The sequence below is a fragment of the Hyperoodon ampullatus genome (assembly GCF_949752795.1).
Source record: "Hyperoodon ampullatus genome assembly, chromosome: 11".
Lineage (NCBI taxonomy): Eukaryota > Metazoa > Chordata > Mammalia > Artiodactyla > Ziphiidae > Hyperoodon > Hyperoodon ampullatus.
This window is the reverse complement of record NC_136924.1, coordinates 30502447-30524904: the sequence shown is the minus strand read 5'-3', so window position 1 is coordinate 30524904 and position 22458 is coordinate 30502447. Positions and strand designations below refer to the sequence as shown.

At 39.9% G+C, this 22458-nt stretch overlaps 1 protein-coding gene across 1 annotated transcript; it reads left to right on the top strand.

The window, feature by feature from the left end:
* Positions 1 to 1261: 1261 nt before the first annotated feature.
* Positions 1262 to 20359, top strand: RTCB (RNA 2',3'-cyclic phosphate and 5'-OH ligase; the record flags this gene model as incomplete). Its single annotated transcript, XM_079714891.1, has 10 exons — positions 1262 to 1621; positions 4300 to 4378; positions 6754 to 6822; positions 8905 to 9061; positions 10674 to 10789; positions 13280 to 13455; positions 13957 to 14145; positions 14834 to 14944; positions 16344 to 16463; positions 19842 to 20359. The coding sequence occupies 10 exons, from the start codon at positions 1262 to 1264 to the stop codon at positions 19947 to 19949; spliced, it is 1485 nt and encodes a 494-aa protein (XP_079571017.1). The 3' UTR covers positions 19950 to 20359.
* Between the last annotated feature and the right edge of the window lie 2099 nt (positions 20360 to 22458).

Here is a 22458-nt window from a genome sequence, read left to right as displayed (position 1 = left end):
TAGGAAATGAATAGAAACCACACTTTGCATCTGTGGTGCTGACAATCCAGTGGGGGAATGGAAGAGAGCTGTTTACTGGAGGGCTTACCAAGTGTCATTTCATTTAATCCTCACAGCCACTCTGTGAAGAATTATGATCCCATTTTATAGATAAGGAAACAAAGGTTAAAAGAGATGAATCACACAAAGCCAGTAAACAGCAGAGGTAAAAATTCAAAAGAAGCCTTTCTGATTTCAAAGTCGCTGTTCTTTACATGAGGTAGGATTAGAAACCGAAGGCACTTAAAGCTCGCTTATTACTGTGAAGAAGCGACACTGGATAAAAGCACAATCATAGAATACTTAGTCATCACAGAAGGCTGGACTGGGAAGCTCTGGCTATCCATAGGGACTGCCATTTACTCATCTTCGTATTGCTCATAAAATAGCGATGGATGCCCCCGTAATAGATTCCCCTGTCAGTGTTGTTGGAATAAATGATAAACTGTCACGTTTCATTCTTTGGAATGCCCTTTTCTTTTTTTTTTTTTTTTTTTTTTTGCGGTACGCGGGCCTCTCACTGTTGTGGCCTCTCCCGTTGCGGAACACAGGCTCCGGACGCGCAGGCTCAGCGGCCATGGCTCACGGGCCTAGCCTAGCCGCTCCGCGGCATGTGGGATCCTCCCGGACCGGGGCACGTACCTGCGTTCCCTGCATCGGCAGGCGGACTCTCAACCACTGCGCCACCAGGGAAGCCCTGGAATGCCCTTTTCTGAAAGAAAAGTTATTTAATGTTTTCACAAATTCATTCTGAAACATTACAAAATTTCCGTTGTGGTATTTATTTAAACATGTTTCTCTTTCTCGGCTGCAGACATTTCTTTCCCCTCATTACTAGGGATGTAAACTCCAAGCAGATGGATTATTTAGAACAACTGGACCTGATCCCGATTCAGTGTGTTTTTCAGTGCTGGAAAACACTTCCAAAACGAAGGATAACTAGATCATACTAAAAACTACTGTACTGCATTTAGCTTAGCTTTAGCCTAGAAGAAAATGACTAGTTAACATCCAAAAAGTTAAACGCTAGAGGACAGTCTAACTTAACTTAAAAAAAAAAAAAAGCGATTGGTGCGACGAGTTTTGAGCCTCGGCGCTAGCCGTCGCCCATCCTGCCGCGCCTGCGCGTTGAGTTCCGGAAGTTGGTGTTTCTGTCAGCGGGACAACGCGGCAGCGACTCTACAAAGCGGAGCCGGGAGTTTTCGCCACTCTTGTCGCCGCCATGAGCCGCAATTATAACGATGAACTGCAGTTCTTGGAAAAGGTCAATAAAAGCTGCTGGAGAATCAAGAAGGGCTTCGTGCCCAACATGCAGGTGAGGCGGGGGAGCGGGACCCGGTGCCGGGGCCTTCCCGGCTGGGGGCCCGCGGCGCGTCTCTACCCACCCGGCCCGGTCTCTTCCGAGCCCTCCCGAGCCCTCCCTACCCCTCGCGCGCCGGAGAGGCCCCCGCCCCCAGCAGAGTTCCTCCCATCCCCCAACTCCCACCCCACCCACCCCTCCCGCCTCCGGGGCTGCCCAGCCTGTGCCGGCCCCACCTCCCGGATGGAGAGGTCTCCGAACCGCGAGGACGAGCAAAGCGGAGTGCGTCCAGGGAATCCCAGTAAATACGAAATTGGCCTTTGCAAAGCGTCTTCACACAGAAGTCTCATGAACGCACCGTGAGATGTGTTACGTCCCTGAGCCTTAGAGACATTAGTGGGCTTTTACTAGGTGGCCCAGCCAGTCCGGGGTGCAGTTTCTGGGACTGAACTCCGCTTCTCTGAGTCATGCCGGTCATTTATATAACGGTTACTGACCTTTGTTCGCTGAACCAAGTTTGTAGCATTCACTGCTCCGTGTTGGGTTTTTTTTTTTTAATTGATATGCGTGGAGTTTTAATACAACCATCTTGCTTCTCGTGGCAACCTAGAAAGTTCACAGGGCAGGTTTTTTCTTTTTAATATGCACTTCGCAGTAGGGCTTTGAGCGTGAGTCGGTTACACGGCTTCCTTTACTCACCCAGTAGAAGCTCAGCTAACACGTGATGTCCAGTTCACTTCTTTTTCCTCTGACAGGATGACGTATTCCCGATGGAGACTTGGGAGCCCGATACCAGAGAGTCTGAAAGCCAGGTCTCTGTATCTCTTGGGCTTCCTTGTCATTTGTGCTTATGGTCTTCCATTAAAGTGAAGAAGAAGGCATTTGTGAGGTTTTGGTGCATACGTTGTTAGACGGCTTTTGAAATCCCTTTAGGTGCCCTGCAATTGTATTGAAGGTTTGTGATCCCGCGTCTTGGTAAAAGTTCCTGATAGCCGCTCCACCCTTTTACTCAATATTAAAACTTATTGAGCGCCCCCTATGAGCAAAGCACTTAGCTAGACGCTGAGCGGAGAAAAAGCCCATAGTCGCAAACCTCCCTTTTGCTCTGTTTTTTCCTTTGACTAGTTTCTTTTTATGGAATCCAGTTCCCTGCAGGGAGTAGAAAATAAAAAGCATTTGATCATCCTAAGAGGACTGTAACACACACTGTTATATTCTGTCAGCAATTCTGGCTTAACTTTTTTTTTTTTTTCCGGTACGCGGACCTCTCACCGTTGTGGCCTCTCCCGTTGCGGAGCACAGGCTCCGGACGCGCAGGCTCAGCGGCCATGGCTCACGGGCCCAGCCGCTCCGCAGCATGTGGGATCCTCCCGGACCGGGGCACGAACCCGCGTCCCCTGCATCGGCAGGCGGACTCTCAACCACTGCGCCACCAGGGAAGCCCTCTGGCTTAACTTTTGATGCACACACTCCTGCTAATTCTGCTTGGGGGCAAGTCTGATTTTTGCTAGGCAGTTCCAGTTTAACTATTTGAACAACACTTTACTACCACCCCTCCCTTGGGAATGGAGAGTTGAAATCTTGATATATTGCTCTTAAAAAGTTACTGACCTTATGGTAGGCTTGTGTTGTATTCCCATTCTCATAAGAGTAGTGAACTTCACACTTACAATTCCCTATCTCTCTTGCTTAATCTCCATTCCTCCTGTAAGAACCGTGTGCTGCACTAAAAATTCCTCTTTGTTTCTTAAAAATACTTCTCTCGCATCTTTATGTCATCTTTCCATTCAGCTCCTAAATGTGTTGCTGCTGCTTCAGTAATGTCTCTTGTCTTTAAAGAGCCAGCTCAGTGTTCACAAAAAATGAACAAACTGTGAAGCGCACCCCCGCCCCGGCTACCGCCTCCCTAGACTGTTGAGCCCCTTCTTCATCAGATTCTTCCATAGTACTCTGTGCTTCTATTACAGCACTTGCCTCATTGCACTCTACATTTTCTAGTCTGGGCTTCATGCTAGACTAGAAGTTCCACAATATCACGATCTTGCACATTCTCTGTATCTCCCCTACTGCCCAGTACAGTGCCTGACACATAATGAGTCCTCAGCAAATGTTTGGTGAATTAATAAATGTGGTCCTTTGGAAAATTGAGACATTTTCCATAACTGGTATTGTTGTTCATGCAGTGGTAAGATGCAGAAGTCATCTTTCTGATAAATAAATTTCCTTGTCCAGATGATTGTTAAATCTTTGGTTCTTCAATGCTAGGCAGATCCTTCATAATATTTGATCTATGATTAAAATGTTCTGTCCTTTGGTGTTACATAATTATGTCTTCCATTGCCCATTGTGTGCCTCTATTGTCAAGCTTTTTTATCCCCTTAAAATTAAATAGATGGTAAAACTAAGCACACAGCTATATAGCTACCTGTTAAAATTTTTTTACTCACTGTTTACCTAAGTACAAATTTGTAAATCAGAATAGGACACAGTAAAGTGTAGTGTGCTGTTGTCTTAGACCTAGAAAAAGTACACTTAGGTCAGATGACTGCATTTTTATGTTTAGATCTGAGTTTTTGATTCATTTATTTTTTTCAAAACCTACTGATATTTTAGAAGCACAAGAATACTGAGACCTTTGGCCTTAGTGAGAGCATTGTTGGAAGACGTTTCTTTATCACACACACACACAAAATATTTTACCTGTTGAACTTTTAAATATGGCCTATGAGAGTAGGAGAATAAACAAAATGATTTGTGAACATTGTAAAATACACTTTTAAGATATATTTAAAGATAGGAACATCTTGTAAGTAGTTTTCTGCTTGTTTAAGGTAACGTGAAAGTGTTTTATAAAGAGTAAAGCAAAATAAATATTGCCTACAGTGTTTGTATTCTATCCTGTACTTATATACATCAGGTCCATGTGCTCAGACATAATTCTTCCTTTTCTTTGGTACCAGGTTGAAGGAGTTTTCTATGTGAATGATGCTCTGGAAAAATTAATGTTTGAAGAATTAAGGAATGCCTGTCGAGGTGGTGGTAAGTAAATTAGAGTTTGACATGTGGCAGTACAAGTAGTGTCTGCCTTGTGACCTGAAAAATGGTAACTCAAATAATTATAATTTAAAAATACAAAAGTGTTGTCAAGGAACGATCAAGACTTCAAATGAGATGAGAACCGTTACTTATTCGTGATCACATTGTTAGCCACCTGGCCTTGTAGAAGGCACTTGGAGCTGGATGGACCTGGTTGGTTTTGCACCTAACCTCGGACAGTAATAACAAGAGCTACCATTTATTGTGCACTTACTATGTGCCAGGCACTTTACATAGGTTATCTCATGTAATTCTTAAAGTAACTCTAAGAGGATATCTCCATTTTACAGATGTTTAAGTCAAGGCTGAGTGAAGTTAAGTCATTTTAATTTGTCCAAGGTTGCACAGTCTCTCAGTGACAGAATCAGAATTCAGATCCAGGAGTGTCTGATTACAAAGTCTGTGTACTGATTAGCCTCATTGAACTTCAGTTATCTCATCTGTAAAAGAGAGTTTATAACACCTATCTTGGAAGACTACAGGGAGGTTTAGAGATAAATGTATAAAACTGTAATATAACATTCTAGTGGTGATGGTGGAATAGAAATCTAGTTTTAACCCTTTTATTTTTTTAGTCAACAAACCTAAAATAAATAAGTCTCATCCCATCCCCCACCAGGGTGTGCTGACTTGTCTGAAATGATACACAGCCAGTGACAGAGCTGAGATTAGAACTCCAGATCCCCTGACTCTCCATCCAGTGTTTTCCCAACTCTTCCAAATTGCTCTTCTTTGTCACTTAGAGTAAAACCAGTACTTTTTTTTTGATATATATTATGAACAGTTAAAAGAACCCTTTTTTTATATTGACAACATAAGGTATAATGATTATGTTTTACATCTCCCTGTATAGTATTTGCAAGCAGTCCTCCGTGGTATGCACAGAATACTGACAGCATGTTTGTAATTAGTCTGGTTGCCCTCACTACCTTCCTGTGCATGTGCTGCCTTCTTCTCCACTTCATCTCAAACACCCTTTTATGCTTTGTTGTTTTAGCAGTCCTAACCACTACCCCTTCATTAACGCAATCTAGAAAAGTATGAATACACTTAAGCTAAAAATCAAATATGTCCTCTTTTCTAATATTGAAATTTTGTTTTCAGGTGTTGGTGGCTTCCTGCCAGCCATGAAACAAATTGGCAATGTGGCCGCCCTGCCTGGGATTGTTCATGTGAGTCTATGTTCACAGTTTTAATCACTCATATTTTTTTTAGTCTGAAAGTTTGTTGAATGGATGAATGGCCATGCCTAACTGATAATGGTGTCATTTAGACAGTGACCTTCAAACATCTAGAAATAACCACGGAATTTAAAGAAGTAACTGAGTCTGGGTAACATCTCAGTTTCTGGTTGCCTTTAGCCAGAATCTATAAGTGTTTGAGAACCTTTGAAGTAGATTTTGTTTTCTTGTTGTACACATTATTCTTATATCAGTTTGCCACCAGTGAAAGTTTCACTGTGGCCTCATTTAAGAGGTTGATTGGAGAAAGATTGGCAAGAATCGTAAGGGTTAGGACTGAGGGGAGGAACAAAGGGCAATATAGCTGTTGTGGATATGATTGGAAAAGGAGGGTGGTAGCGATAGTGGGGATAGAACTGGATGGTACAAGTGGGGCCCTCACGCGAGTCTACATTTAGATTCCACCATTAGAGGTAGATGTTAAATCCATTCAGCAGACATTTTTTGAGGTCTTTATGCTGGTTTCTCTGCTGGGCACTTGGGAGGAGAAATGAAAACACATGGCTTGTGCATTTAAGGAACTCGTAAGTGTCCAGGTGTCTGCATGTATTCCTACCATGTTTTGACCTCCATTCTTCCTGGGACAGTATCCTTTTCTAGGCCCCAGATGTAGAAATTGTACAGTTTTCATACCATCAAATGGATTACATTTGTCTCTAATTGCTTAAACACTAAGGACCTGTGTAAATCAGGTATTTTCCTCCTGTCAGCCTGACATGACCACAATCTGTCAATCATCTTTAAAATGTAATAATGCATTAAAGTTAGTATGTGGTTTTCCTATATCATGTGGTACTAAGGCTTTTCTCTTTTCAATTTTCTTAGTTAATGTCAGACTTTGTAAAAAAGTTTTTCCTGCTATATTTGGCTTTATGATTAGGAATTTTTATACCTAATTTCCACCAATAAAGAAGATTTCATGAAAACAGAATCTTGATTTAGGGAAGGCTTCAGCCCCCCAGCCTATTTGACAGTTAGTGTCAGGTCTATCAGGCAGCCAGAGTGCCAGTGAGAAAGCTGTATTTTATTTTCTAATTCTCTTTCAGCGATCCATTGGGCTTCCTGATGTCCATTCAGGTTATGGGTTTGCTATTGGGAATATGGCGGCTTTTGATATGAATGACCCTGAAGCAGTGGTATCCCCAGGTAAGGTCACTGTGCATGTCTGCTGTCAGGTGTGTAGCTTCTCTCAGAATTGTAGCCTTTCTAAAATAGAGCACGGCTGCATTTTGTTTGTGAATGTCAGCCTCATCATATTCTATCATTTCTTTTCCCCATTTACTGAGAGAATTAATTGTGGACACTCAGAGGCTATTAAAATATCAAGTAAAGCATATATTTATTGTAAATTATTTGGGCTCCTACTGTGTGCCAGGCACTATTCAGACATGGGCTACAAAAGAAACTGAAACACTTCCCTGGCAAATTATACATCTTCTTTGTGCCCCAGTTATCTCTTAGGCAAATTGTAGTTAATAATGTTACTTACTACATAGCATTATTGTGAGGATTAAATTCATTAAGCTGTGTTAAAATACTTAGAACAATGCTGGACACATAGGAAGTACTTGATAAGTGTTTACTCTCATTAGCATCATTATTAGTCACTTGTAGTTGTATACTTCTTTTCTGCTGTGGTGTGCTTTCACTGAAAATGTTTCACACTGGAAGTAATATCTTTGTGTTAAGAGGCTGAAAAAAAGATGAAAGGTTGAATTGTGTCTTGAGAGTTCTGCCTCCAGCAGCAGTCGACAAGGTCATTTCAGGCAGTCCTTTGCCGAGAACAATGAGAAAAGCTGCGTGAAATTTTTAAAACGGAGCCAAAAACGCATCTGTTGAAACCATAAAAAAACTACAGAGGCAGTAAGAATTTGTGAGTCTAAGATCCAGAGGAAAAGTGCAGATACATGAGCCCAACATTTAGCACTATTTTTCTCTTGAGGAAATTTCAGTCAGTAAGGACACAGATGATTTGAACAATCCTGTTACAAACTTGACATCTTGATCTCTCATATACATGTGTGGTTGTGCATGCATCCACATTACAGTGCATCCAAGAACTGTAGAGTACACATTCTTTTCAAATGCACACAGAATGTTTGCCAAAATTGACCATATACTGAGCCGTAAAGCATGTCTCAAATTTCAAAGCATTGAAATCATACAACAGCAGTTCTCAAACTTTAGGCTCAAGACCCCTTTATGTTCTTAAAATTATTGAGGGTTGATCTCAAAGGCTTTTATCAATGTTTACCTTACTGGAAATTAAAACTGAGAAAGTTTGGAAACAATAATACACAAGGACATGTCTCATTACCCCTCAGAGCAGGCATGTTATCACATGTCATGTAGCCTTTGGAAAACTTCACTGACAGTAGAGAGAATACATTTAAAAGGCTAATAATGTCTTAGCATTGTTACAATTAATCCTAAAGGCCTGAAAGAATTCCTGGGTCACACCTAAGAACCACTGATATAGAGGATACTATCCTACCACAGCGGAATTAAGTTAGAAATCACTAATAACAATAAAAACCTGGGGAAAAAAACCCATGTTTATGAGTTAAGCAATATGCATTTAAATAACCCATGGGTCAAAAACAAAAAATCGTAATGGAAACTACAGAATAACTTTAACTGATGTTAATTTAAAAAACACCTGTCTAAAAATTGTGGATTACTGTTAACGCCATACTTGGATAGAAGTATATAGCCTTCAGTGCACAAATTAGAAAAGAAGAAAGGCTGCAGTATCAATGATCTAAGCATCCATCTCAAAAAGTTAGAAAAAGAACAGCTAATTAAACCCAGAAAATGTAGATAGGTGGAAATAATTGAGCAAGATTAATGAAACAATATACAGTGGTAAGGATCAACAGAGCCAAAAGTTGGTCCTTTGAAAAGACTAATAGAATTCATAAACCCCTGACAAGAGTGATCAAGAAAAAAAGAGAAGCACGTAATTCAAATTTTAATCTCTAGTCTAGATGTTACTTGTTCATTACTGCCTCCTTGACCCACAAAGTACCTTTAGTATGTATTTACTTTAAATTATGTTGTCATCAGACTTTACCCACAGAGAACCACTTTGTTGGCTCCTTTAAAACATAGCTACTTTTAAAAGAGTGGCTGTCTTTTAAACCCTTTATTAATAGTGGGAAACCACAGGTAACAAAGCCTAACTACCTGGTTTCGCTAATATTTGACTAACTTTTCTCTATTTTGTAGGTGGTGTCGGATTTGACATCAACTGTGGTGTCCGCTTGCTAAGAACCAATTTAGATGAAAGTGACGTCCAGCCTGTGAAGGAGCAGCTGGCCCAAGCTATGTTCGACCACATTCCTGTCGGGGTGGGGTCGAAAGGCGTCATCCCGATGAATGCCAAGTAAGAACAAGAGCTGCCAGTAAAGGGAGGGAGAGATAATAATCACACGACCCTCACGTTCATTTCCAGTGTAGGACACTTAGGAGATGGGGATTGTTCAGTCACTGTTGAGGAAGTGGTAACGAATTGTTTTTTTAAGTATGAGGTCTGTAACGTTCATTAGAGACATTAGTCAATTCATGTTCATCATGACAGCCTTTGACATATGGTAGAATTCATAATAGAATAATATCCACTGATGTTTACTGAGCACTTCCTCTATGCAGAGCACTGTGCTGTAGTGTAGGTGTATATCATTTTGTGTAGATAATAACCCTAATATCACTCCTAGTTCACAAGAAAGGAAACTGAAGGTTAAAGAGATAACACTAAATAAGCTAGTAAGTAAAGTCAGGATTCAAACCAAGGATCCTCTGGCTTCAGAGGCTGTATCGTGAACCCCACTGTCCTTTGTCAGTGAACCTGTATTGACGACCTTCCTTTTTGGATGATAGCACTGAGTGTGTTCTTCACCTAAGATGTTGTGTATTTCCAAAGTAGAAAATTCAGTGTAAAGCTACAGCACAGTGGCCTTTTACATGGCCGTTGATGTACTGTCATAGCTCGTGTAAAGCTGTGCACCTTACACTTTGCAGAAGGGTGTGCTTACTAAGTATGTATCATTAATATCTTCTGTTTTATCTAAAAGTTCATGTGAATTTTGCATTCTATTCAAATATATGTACAGACATTAATACTAAAATGTTTTTAGCTATTTCCTGTTATACAACTCCCCTTTACCAAAAAACAAAACAAAAAAACTTGGAGTAAAATTGATACATTTGGAAGATGCTTATTCTGTGACTTCATGTGGTCCCTGGTATGCAGTCCCACTTTGAAAAGCACACCTGGAACATCTAAATAAATTCCAAGCATCTTTACAAATATTTTAGATAGGAATTTTGTCCTAATAAGTAATGTTTGAAATGGGCTGTTGTGGGGAGGGCCCATTGATCATTGTAATCTCTCCGGATGGTATTCTGGAAGAGGGCTAGACCTTAAGTGAAGATCAGAGCTTTTTCCTTCTAAGGGTTTAATGTGTGTGCCCCTCAGCTTCAAAGTGCGGGTGCAGTAAAGCGACGTAGTACTTCTGTGAAGGTGGGAATAGACCTTAAAATTTAACCTGTGTTGCCTGAGGACATTGAGATAGCTTTGTTTGTTAGTTGTAATTTTTCATAAGTTACTATGAAAAGTTAGTGTAGCTGTAGTAAAGTTGGTGGTAGATAATGATATTTGATTATGGTTATACATTTTCTGTGGCTGCTTAATCACTGCCTCATATAATTCAGGATCAGAGAGATAAATAAGATTTGAAAAGTATGAGGGGCTGTGTAAATGTCAAGAACTATAATCATCTGTAATGTGGCATTTATAATTTTAATATTCAATTATTTCTGTAACTGCTTTTCCTCAAAAAACTAGAGTTGCTGAGAGCATGAACTACATCTAGCACGATGCCTGATACACAGGCAATAGTCAATATAGTTCTTTCTTTTGCCTTTGGAGATGTGGTCATCTTTAGATTTTGATCTGCCTTGGCTGTGAAATGACCTGCACCTTGTTACTCACTCAGAGACTTGGAGGAGGCCTTGGAGATGGGTGTGGACTGGTCCCTAAGGGAAGGCTATGCCTGGGCTGAAGACAAGGAGCACTGTGAGGAGTACGGAAGGATGCTGCAAGCCGACCCCAGTAAGGTCTCTGCCAGAGCCAAGAAAAGAGGCCTTCCCCAGGTAGCGCTTGCTTTGCAGGGGAAATGTTCAGTTTTTTCATATTTTGTTTTTTTGGGGAGGAAGAAAAAAATCTGTATTCCATGTAGTAAATATACCCCAGCTTTTTTCACATCAAAAGGAACACAAATTTGTTTGTTTATGCTTCATTCTTAATCTTTTAAAAAGCTATCAGGAGCTTGCAGATGTTCATAAAATAAAACAAGATATCATGAATTAGAAGTGGATGGGAGTAAAATGGGATATGATTATAAGGCTTAAAATGTATACCAAAATTGCATATGTACAAACTTTGACAATCTACAGATTTGGCTGAAAGTTTTCTAGCATCCAAGATGACAACAGATACCTTGTCGGTTCATGGTGTCCATGAGATAAAAATATACCAGATGTTTGAAATTTACAGCAAATTGTGATGGCTTTGCCACTAATTCACTGTGACCTTGGGCAAGTCTCTTTTGCCTGTCTGGGTCTCATTTTCTCATCCGAAAATTGCGATAGTTAAAACTAAGCAGTATCTAAGATTGTTCCAACACTGCCATTCTTTGGGTCCGTAAAGCATCTGTTAGCTCCAGTTATGGGATATATTCTTCCAGTGGTGGATAGTGGTAGGTGTCAGTGAACTCACAGATATTTCAAGAATCATTTGAACTTGGACTTTGTGTAAGAGTCAGCATTCACCAGAGTTCACCCCAAAATTTGACCCTTCTCTCCATGATGTTTACATTGTCCTGTGAGCCATTTGGTGGTTTGAGTTTTCGTTTATGATGCTTTTAATGTGCTGTGCCTCAAGCAAATAATGATATAATAAACGCAGGAACTGGTCTACATTATTTTAGTTGTGTGGGATATTACTTTAAGTGAATGAAGCGTTTCTAAGCTTAGAAGTTTTTTTATTACACTATTTGTGTGGTTATCTTTTTGGTTTTATTGGTTTTTTTTAACCTATTTGCTTTGCAAATGGATTTTTTCAAACCTGAATAGCAGCTATTTTATCAGACATTCTCATATTTGCAGTTGGGGACTCTGGGAGCAGGCAACCACTATGCAGAAATCCAGGTTGTGGATGAGATTTTCAATGAGTATGCTGCTAAGAAAATGGGCATTGACCATAAGGGACAGGTGTGTGTGATGATCCACAGTGGAAGCAGAGGCTTGGGCCACCAAGTAGCCACAGGTATATTCTGGACCTAATTTTTGGCTTGGTGCTAAAATGTACATTTTGTGGGGAACCATATAGAGATTAAAGGGAGAAAGTGCTGGAACTGTACTGTGCAGGTTTTTACCCTGGTTTTCCTAACTAGCAGAAATTAACTTCACTGGTCCTTAACTTACTTGTCTGAAAAAAATGGAAATAATTATTATTTCATATGGTGTTGTCAAAGGCTCCAGTTACCATATTTACTCTTACAGGTTACTATTACTGTCTGGCCAAGAAAGAGCAGTAAAGACTTTAAATTGTAGAGTTTATGATATATGCAGGAATATGTTTTAGACACCTACCTGTACTGCAAGATTAGGTGTTATAGTGGATTCAGAAATGAAATAGCAAGGGCTCCGCCCTCAAATTGTCTCATGAGAGAGATGTCATGTTCATTAAGAAGAAAAAGTAAAGACAGAAGGTATAGTAATTGATAAAATACTATGGAAGAGACAAAATAAAGTGTTTAGGGAAAAGATTTTAGAGATGACTTCATGGACACATAACATGTGCAGTTTGAACAGTCACACACACAGAACATTCATGACCAAAAGACAGTGTGAACAAAAGCTGGAGGCAGGGAAATAGTAGAAAGGTCACTTTGGACCGTTTGTACGATGAGTGAAAGGAATTATGAATATAGGAAAAGTTATATAGACACATGGAAATTACTGTAAACTCTAAATTGCAATTATGGTTCATCCTTGTATGTACGTTTCATTCTATGGGAATCTAAAAATTTGTGCCAGCCTGGCCTGTTAGAATATTTTGTCTAGCAAATATATGGAGCATTGACTAGTATTCTGAACTTTGTACTGAGTTCTGCTCTACACTTTATCATGGATTTGATTTGCATGCAGAAGGTCTAGCAACTTATCTCCAGTTGTCTTAAGTCACTAAAAATTATTTTTAAAAACCATGATGGCAATAAAACGTATTTTATTACTTCTCATTCATGCACATGCCAGGAAGGGAGTAACTCAGACCACCTTCCATTCCCCTTGCAAGTCTTGGAGGGCAGGTGTTCTCTTTGGAGCCTGCATATATTGTGTCACATAGCTCTGACAGAAGATTCTCAGTAAATACATCTTGACCAATAAATAGATGAGCTCAGAAACACTTTAAAGGGAAAATGGTATTTTACTTGTTTCTTTGTAGAATGGTTTTGAATCTAGCCCACCTTTCTGCAATAAATCTGAATTATAAAGGGAAAGCTGGCTGGTTTGGACTTGTTGCGCTCTCTCCTTTCAGATGCACTGGTAGCTATGGAAAAAGCCATGAAGAGAGACAAGATTATAGTCAATGACCGTCAGTTGGCTTGTGCTCGAATCGCTTCCGCAGAGGGTCAGGACTACCTGAAGGGAATGGCAGCAGCCGGGAACTATGCCTGGGTCAACCGCTCTTCCATGACCTTCTTAACCCGTCAGGTACAGTTGAGGTTGCTTGTCTGTTCCCAGTTATACATGATGAAGTTAAGTAATTTAAAACATAGTGTATTCAAATCTAAGCCTGTAGAATTTGGTTTGGGAAATGTATGTAATAGATACTCAAAATATTGGCGAAGTGTCCAAGCTTTCGGTGTGTCCTTAAGCTAACTCAGCAGGGTATCAGGAAAGGGGAGAAGAGAAGCCAGAATTATTCCTAGAATTTGCCTTGAGCAGCGGAGAGGGTAGAAGTGCCGTTCACTGAGATTCAGAAAGCTGAAGAAGAAGCACCTCTGACGGGTTCGGTCAAGACTAGTTGGAATTTATGGAGTGGCGTTTGCTCTGTGGTCTAAAGACAGTTTTTGTCCTTTACATGAAGGTTAATAATTCTGCTATTTTTGAACTCTTAAATCCCTCACTCCCTTCCAGCAGACCTTCCAGAATCAATAAGATAAGTTCTGAAGAGCTGGTTCTGCCACTTTTAACGTAAGCTTTTTCTCTTAGGCTTTTGCCAAGGTCTTCAACACAACCCCTGATGACTTGGACCTACATGTTATCTATGATGTTTCTCACAATATTGCCAAAGTAGAACAGCATGTGGTGGATGGAAAGGAACGGACTCTGTTAGTACACAGGAAGGGATCCACCCGAGCTTTCCCTCCTCACCATCCCCTCATTGCGGTTGATTATCAAGTACGTACTGAGCCATTTGTGGTTTTAAGCAGTGGGGGCATGATTTAGACAGTTCTAAATACGTAAGAATTTAAACAGGAAAGCAGCAATTGTGAAAAGAAAACAGTCTGTCATCCATGAGAACAGTGATTTCCAGTCTTCTCTGAAGCATGACTCCCCCCATCATCTGTGCTCGCAGTGTGCTGTAGTGCTGCATGGAGAATATTCTACTCCATTAAGATGCACTAAGATTATCTTTTTAAGGCCTTTGAATGATTAGAAGACAGGATTAAGATTAAACTCAGTCTGTTTCATTCCTCTTATCCTTTTGGTGTCTGGCTGTGATAGAGTTAGAAAGACCCTTAACCTACTATTTCACAGATGAGGAAACAAGCCTGAGAGGGCAGATGCCTTGCTTGGGATGGTCCTTCCTAAAAACACTTCACTACACATTTGAGTTTTGCTTTGCTCTTACCTTCAGTCTGTCTTCTGCTGCCTTCCTGGTCCTCACATTTTTCCTCCCATCCTCTTCCCTTCCCTCTCAACTATCAAAGAATCAAAATAATATCTTAATATAGTTGTGAGCACAGTGCATTTAAAGGCCCTGGTTTCTCCACGGTCCTCCAATGCAAGAGGAAATTTAAATCTCAGACATAGAAAGCTCATGCTTTTCTAAATTTTAACACGTTTGATTTGTGTGCTTCCTCAGCTCACTGGACAACCTGTGCTCATTGGCGGCACCATGGGAACCTGTAGCTATGTTCTCACTGGCACTGAGCAGGGCATGACAGAGACCTTTGGAACAACTTGTCATGGAGCGGTGAGTTATGAAAACAGAAACTTACTTAGAAATGTTCTCTTCAGTGTAGTCATTGTTTTGCATTTTGACAGGTAAATGTACTTGGTTGAGCATTAACAAAGTTGAGGTTTGGGTTTGTCTTGTCTCTACCTGAATTTTTCCCCATAATATATACTGTCCAGTGAACTAACTGAGGACACCAAGTATCTCGACCTTAATGGGGTCATTGTATGGCCAGGGACTGTTCCTCAACTCTGTGAGTCCACAAAATCCAGATTGAGAAATTATCACACTAGCATTACTGATAAAACTTTACCTGATGCAAATTTACATCACAGTGTGTCTCAGTGATTCACAGACCTAGCCATTAGCATAATTTGTTCCTTACTGGGTGGGTCCACTCGAGATTTGGAGGATATGCACCATTTTGCAAATCAGGACCCATGTGTAGACTGCACACCTATTTCAATATATTGCCTCTTTTAAGCCAGAGGTTGATAAACTTTCTATAAAGCACCAGACAGTAAATATTTTAGGCTTTTGGGGCCGTAAGATCTCTGTAGCAGCTATTCTATCGTGCCATTTTAGTAGAAAAGCAGCCTTAGACAATATATAAACAAATAGGTATTGCTATGTGCTAATAAAACTGTATTTACAAAAACAGGTAATAGGCCAGATTTGGCCCACAAACCAGTTTTCCAACTGCTCTTCTAAGCCATCAAAGTTCTTAGCTGGTGATGGAGTGGAAAATAGAAACTGTCTATGATACCTTCTCAGTGGGACAGACCCTCACATATATATTAACCCTACTTTTTTTCCTCTGATCCTTTCTCATTTTTAGTTGCCTCCCAACTCCTAACTTTAACCCAGTGATCAAAACCATCTCCCCACACACATTAGCAGTGTCTCAGGGCATTTTCTGTTGTTGCAGAGGGGGAGGGGAATTGTGCTATTGGCAACTAGTGGGTAGAGGGCAAGGATGCCGCTAAACATCTTATAACGTATGGGACAGTCCCCACAACAGTTACCTCATCCAAGATGTCAGTAAGTGCTAAGGTGGAGAAACTGTTTTAAACCACAAAGAGCAAAAAGTTTTTGTGATGATAGACATACTGATTACAATTTTAAATTAACATATTTATATGTAATTGATAATTAATAGTGATTAGATACACAAAACTAAGTCTTTAAATGCTAAATGCTTTGTAGATGTAAATTTGTCTTCCAAAAGGATGAATCTTAAAACAAAAAGCACATTACAGTGTTGATTAAATAGAAAAAGACTCTCTTATTTATTTTTTTAGTTTAAAAAGAAGTCAGGGAAAAGGCATATGATCCTAAGGGTTCAAATAATTGCTGGGATTGAACATAAATTGGAGCTCAGAATTTATAAATGAAGTTCATTCCTTTCCCAATCTAGGGCCGTGCACTGTCCCGAGCAAAGTCAAGGCGTAATTTAGATTTCCAGGACGTCCTAGACAAATTGGCAGACATGGGAATTGCAATCCGTGTTGCCTCACCCAAGCTGGTTATGGAAGAGGTAAGTGAAATTTTGATAAGTATTCAGCATAAAATTGTTTATAATTTATGCCAGTACATGGACACAGCAATTTTTAGTATTGCTAATAGAAATGGTTTTTTTAAAAATAACCTCAGTTACAGTCTGTCATTGTCTTCTCTTTTGTTTGGAGGTTAATTATGAGCTGGGTCCATAAGAATGATTTTTACCATTCATGTATAGTCTTTGTCTACATATTACAAGCTTTTAAATTTAGTTTGAGCTGACCCATCTTAACCTTTCTTTTGCACAACTGTATACTTAACAGTTAAATTTGAAAGCAAATTTGAAAAGGTAGGGCGGGAAATGTTTGAGAAAATGGGTTTTTTTGATTCATAAGGGAGCAAAGATTTTGTTTAAATTACATGTATGTATATGTACACATATGTACATATTTAAATTAGAAGTAACATAACTTCCTTTTAAAAGTTTAAGAGAAAAGAAAAATTGTCATCCAGAAATTCTGTGCCTTGACATAACTATTACCTCCTTTTTTAAGATGCTTATTGCCATTTTTTCCCTAAATGCTTTTTTTAACCTGGTTATAATCATAGTTTACAAACATTTTATAGTCCTTTTTAAAATTTAACACATTATCATAATATTGTTTATGTCATTTTTTAACGATTGAGAAATATTCTACCGTAAGTTTCTGCCCATAGTGGATATTCAAGTAGTTTCCACATCTTTGCTACGCTAAATTAAGTTGTACTGTGTGTCTTCATGCATGAAGCTTTCCTCCAGATGTTTTAATAATTAGAGTGAAATCTCAAAAGCAGAATTACTGCGTTAAAGAGTATGACAAAGCTTTATTTTTTAACAACTTAATTTTTCACCTGATTTTAATTAAGAGGTTTTAGAAAATACCAAGAAGAAAACATCTAGAATTCCACCAACCAGAGATAACCACTTTTAACATTTGGTATACTTTTTACTTGCACATTTTACATATGATTTTTTTCACTCATCCAGCTAATACTTATTAAACATCTGCTATAGTTAGGAACTGTTCTAGGTGCTAGGGATATTGCAGTGAACAAAACAAACATAAATCCTTTCCTGTGAAACTTACCAAATAGTAAAATGTATAGTGTGTAGAATGATGGTAAGTGCTACAAAGTAAAAATGGGAAGGGGGATAGGGAGAGACTGGGAGTGGGTGCAGTTTTAGATAGGGTGTAGTGAGGTGGTATTTGAGTGAAGACCTGAGAGGGGTAAGGGAACAGGCTACGTGGGTATCTAGGGGTAAGCTTTCCAGGCAGGGAGGATGGCAAGTGCAGAAACTCTGAGGCCAGATCATACTTGGAGGTTCAAGAAACGGTGTGGAGGTCAGCGTGACTGGAGCAAGCAAGAGGGAGAGGAGGTTAGAGAGGTAGGGGCACCAGATCGTGTGGGTCCTTGTTTTTTCCTTTACAAATGGATTTTTGCTCTTCCTCTGAGTGAGATGAGGGGGAGACTTAGGAGAATTTTGAGCAGAAGAATAACATGATCTAACTGATGTGTTTGCATGCTGTTGAGAAGAATCTAGAAGAGAAATCGATGATGCAGGAAAGAGTGGGGAATTACTAGAGAAGTGTCCTTGAGTAGATGAAAGGAGATAGGATCTGGTGGGGTTGGTCTTTGCTAGGAGTTTAGGTAATTCATCCTTAATAAAAGGAGAGAAGGTACAGTTGCTGGTAGTCAGGGAAAATACGGTAAGAGAGTTTATGGAGATTCTGTTCTGGTTGTTTCTGTTTTTTCAGTGTAATAGGAAGTAGGGCCAGCAACTGAGAGTGGGGATGCAGGAGAAGGTATAAAACCATCATCTAAGAAAGTGATTGGCCTAGTGAAATTTTGGGTGATTGCCAGGACAGCGTCAAGGGCCCACTTGAGCTTAAATTCAGTGGTTGGGTGTTTTTCAGCTACATCCAACTGTATAGGTGCAGGCATGAAATAGATGTTGAGTTTCCTTTAACCAGGGTTGCAAGTACGGCACAGTAAAGGAGAAGCAAGGTTGTTGAAGGGTGTTGCAAAGGGATTGTGGGTCTCCTGGGGTTAAAGGATTGTTGGAGGTGGAAACCTAGGCTGTCTGGGATGCTGGGAGCTGAGACTGTGGAGGAGTTGTAATCATTGGTAATGATGAGTTCTGGGGGAATGACTCTGGGAGTGAATGGTTGAGGTAAGTATTGAAGGAGCGGGAATCAAGAAACTAGGAAGCCGAGTTACTGAAAGAATCCTCTTCCTGGATACTGAAATCGTTCTGAATTATAGCAGGAGAGGGTGAGGGTGACCCAGGAGCTACAAAACTTCAAGTAACAATGGGGATCAGACTCTAGCAGAAGATTGCAGCAACAAGAGTAGTGGGTGGTATAAATGGTGACTGCAACATTCAAAACTGGGAGAAAGGAGGGAGAATGGTCTGAAAGGAACCATGAAGAGCAAGGACACCTGTCCCACCTCTCAACCTAATGGCATGACCCAGTTTGGGAGGGAAAACAGCTAGCACTTCAGAAAGTTGGAAGCAGAAGAAATATCCTCAGCGGAGGTCCATGTTTCAGCAAGAACAAGAAAGTGAAGGGAATGCTTAAAGAAGAAAGGAAGAAGTTCTTTGCCTTTGACTCAGTGGAAGGAGTTCAGAGGCCACAGTGGAAATGTTTCAGAAACTGGAAGGGAATAGGAGATGGGATAGAAAGGGGTGTGTACAGAGCCCCCACGGGAATCAGTCTGAGAGGCCTAAGCTTGCTGTGTTGACATGAATGGAGATAAAGGGTGTGTGTGGTGAGATTTGTTCTCATGGTGGGAAGACAGAAGGAAGGGGGGAGGTCTTACTAGAAACTCACAGAAATAAATTGTATGTGTATGTATGTATACCTGTGTATGCATGCACATATGTAGTGTAAGTTATATATATGAAAGTAATAACCTTTCCTTATTGTGAAGTTTATACATGGTCATTCCAGGAATTTTGACAACTGTAGAAATATCTAATAAAAGAAAATCAAAATTGCCAATAACTCCACCATCCAAAGACAGTTACCACTAACAGGATGATTTGGTACATTTCCTTCCTGTTGGGTATTAGTGTATATGCTTTATTCAATTACATTTACTGCTCTTCCTACTTTTATACAAGTGATATATGTTCTTTGGGGAAATTTAGAAAAATACAGAAAAAAAAAATAAAACAAGATGAGAGTGTTATCATACTACTCCCTTACCAACACTGAGCTTAATCATCTTTTAAACCTTTGCCTATTTGATAGGCAAAAAAAAGAAAAAACAAAACCAACTCAGTACTGTTTGAATGTGCCGTTTTTAAATTGCAAGTGAACATTAATGCTTTTAAAGATTCCATTTTAAGTAGACATTTCCTCCCCTGCAGGCACCTGAGTCCTATAAGAATGTGACTGATGTGGTGAACACCTGCCATGATGCCGGAATCAGCAAGAAGGCCATTAAACTGAGACCGATTGCTGTTATCAAAGGATAGAACCCTGACCACAGCCACCGGACACCACTGACCCTCACTGAAGTGGACGTGGACTGAAATGCTCTTCAGACATCAGACTCGAGACCTGACAGGTTCCAGGGTATGCAGGTGTAGCTGCCCGTTCCAGAATGGCTGGCGGGGAGGCTCCTGATTCAGTAGCCAATGTAAACTTTCCTTCTGGGAGGAGTCACAGTGCCTCCATTTGGAAAGGGATGTATATGCTTCCTCCCTGATTATCCCACAGGTTTTTAGGAAAGTCTGTTAGGGGGTGGGGGTAAGTCAAGAAACTGCCTTACTCAGTCATACAAGTCTTTAATCATCAGAATGAAGTTCTTTACACCAACCTTTGTTTCCAGCCTGAGAGGTGTCATGAAGAACATTGTATTAAATAGGAAGGTTTTGGAATGTTTCATTTTGCCCTCTGTTTGTCAGTTTGTCCATTTAGCCACTCCTATACCCCCTTCCCCTGCACTGAGCAAAACCCTAAATACCATTCTTACTTAGAGCATATAAAAGGGTCATAGCAAGATGTTAGATGGATAATGAGACACGTTATGGAGGGGTTATGTGTGGAGGTGTAGGGATAGGGACCCAAAAGAGAAAGTAATTCATCATAGACTTGCTACCTTTGTCATTCTAACTATACGGCAGACTTCTGACTTCCCTGAAAAAATGGCATCAGCTGGTATCTTTAATTAGGCCTAGTCTGGCAGACTTTTCTTGAATAATAACTTGCACAGCAGCAGCAGAGAACCCTCACATAATACAGATATCTTTACATTTATGATCGAATTATTATAAAAGCATCAAATGGCCACAGCTATGATGTTAATGGTTACTCTTGTGTTGACAGGTTGGCTAGTCCTTGTGCCACCTAATCAGATTAGGTATTATATACTGTGACACCCAAAGATGTTAACGTTATAGGTTACTAAGGCCATAGTTGAGTCTAAATAGCCAGTAAAATAGAAGAATCTAATAAAGTTGTAATATGTTGTTTATATTTTGTGCTTAATGTTTTATGGCTTAGGATAATTAGTATTTTTTCTTGGTTCACTTTGGACAGTGTTTCTGTTTTCTGATTTTCTCCCTGGTTGCTTTTAGAGATGCACCCTAAAAGATATTCTTTTCTAACGCTTATCTCTCAACATATAATAACCCCCCCCCCATTGGAGTGTCTTCTAAATGCTGTTTGGAAGGCTAGAGAAAAGCAGACTTCCTCTGAAAAATGTATGATATGAAATAGCATGTCTTGACTCTGAGCACTCGGTAACTTTAATGTTTTTGATGGTAGAGTTTGAAAGTTATCAGTAGGTTAGTAATCGTAATGCAATAATTATGCATTAGTTATGCCTCCAGATTGGACCAGCAACTGTTGTGCACAGATGAGTTAAGGATGTAGGTTACCTGTGAACGCTGGAGGGCATTTAAAGATGAGAAACAGGCTTCTGGCAAGTGCTAGATTCTCTAGAGATGAGGCAACACTGAGTGTCTGAGTGGACGTCCTCTAACTGGGCTTTCCCAATGATGTTGTTTGAAACTGATTCATAGCAAAGTCCTCTCCCAAAACTAACTGATGTCAGTGCAAGAAATGCTGCAGATCATCTTAAATACATAGGTTACATTTTATTAGATGCTTTGAAAGTCACTCTTTGGGAAGGGAAGAGGGGAGCAGGTGAGGAGGAGAAATAGAGAAGGATGGTTTGTGCCGTGGCATTTCTGTACTATAAGCTTATATGTAGCATTTCTACCAAACTTGACCCTATTAATGTCCTTGGAAAGTAATGGTTAATATTTTGAGTTCAAGAAGAAAACTACAAACATTGTTTTCCTTGTTCTAAAGATGTTATTTTCCCATTTGAGGCAAAAAGCCACTTAAAAGTGAATGTTCAAATGAAGCTCATGTAACGGACTGTTTTTACTGCCCTGAGTAAAAGAACCCCATGCCTGGGTACATGGACGCAGCTGGGAAAGCCCTTTGATAAGGCACTGTCTGGTTTTCTCAGGCATGAAGATGAGTCTTATTACTATGCACATATTGGTCCCTTTTTCAGGCCTCTAAAGTCAGTAGGTTTATCATTAATATTTTCAAAAGCACTGCCATTCACACATTGATGATGGGCTGTATCATTCCTGTCATCAGCATAGGGTTGGGAAAACCAGTTCATGAGATATAAACAAAATATGAACATTCACTAATTTTCTAATTTTGTGAATATTTTTGGAGCAACAAGGAACTGAAGTTTCAGGAACTGAAGTGTTTTTTTTAGGTTTTCCTATTTTGTTCTTCGTAAGACTGCTTTTTTCCCCCTCATGGTCATTTTAAAGTTTCTTTCTCCTATTTCTGAAAATTGCCTTTAAGCATCACCTATATTGCTGAAGTGTTTGCAACTCTCTGCCTGCTATTTCAATACACAACTGACATAGCCTTTCTGTCCGTACTTCTCACCTATGTCCTTACTGTTACATCTGCTCCATTGCTTGACTATATGGGATTTTCATGTTGTCC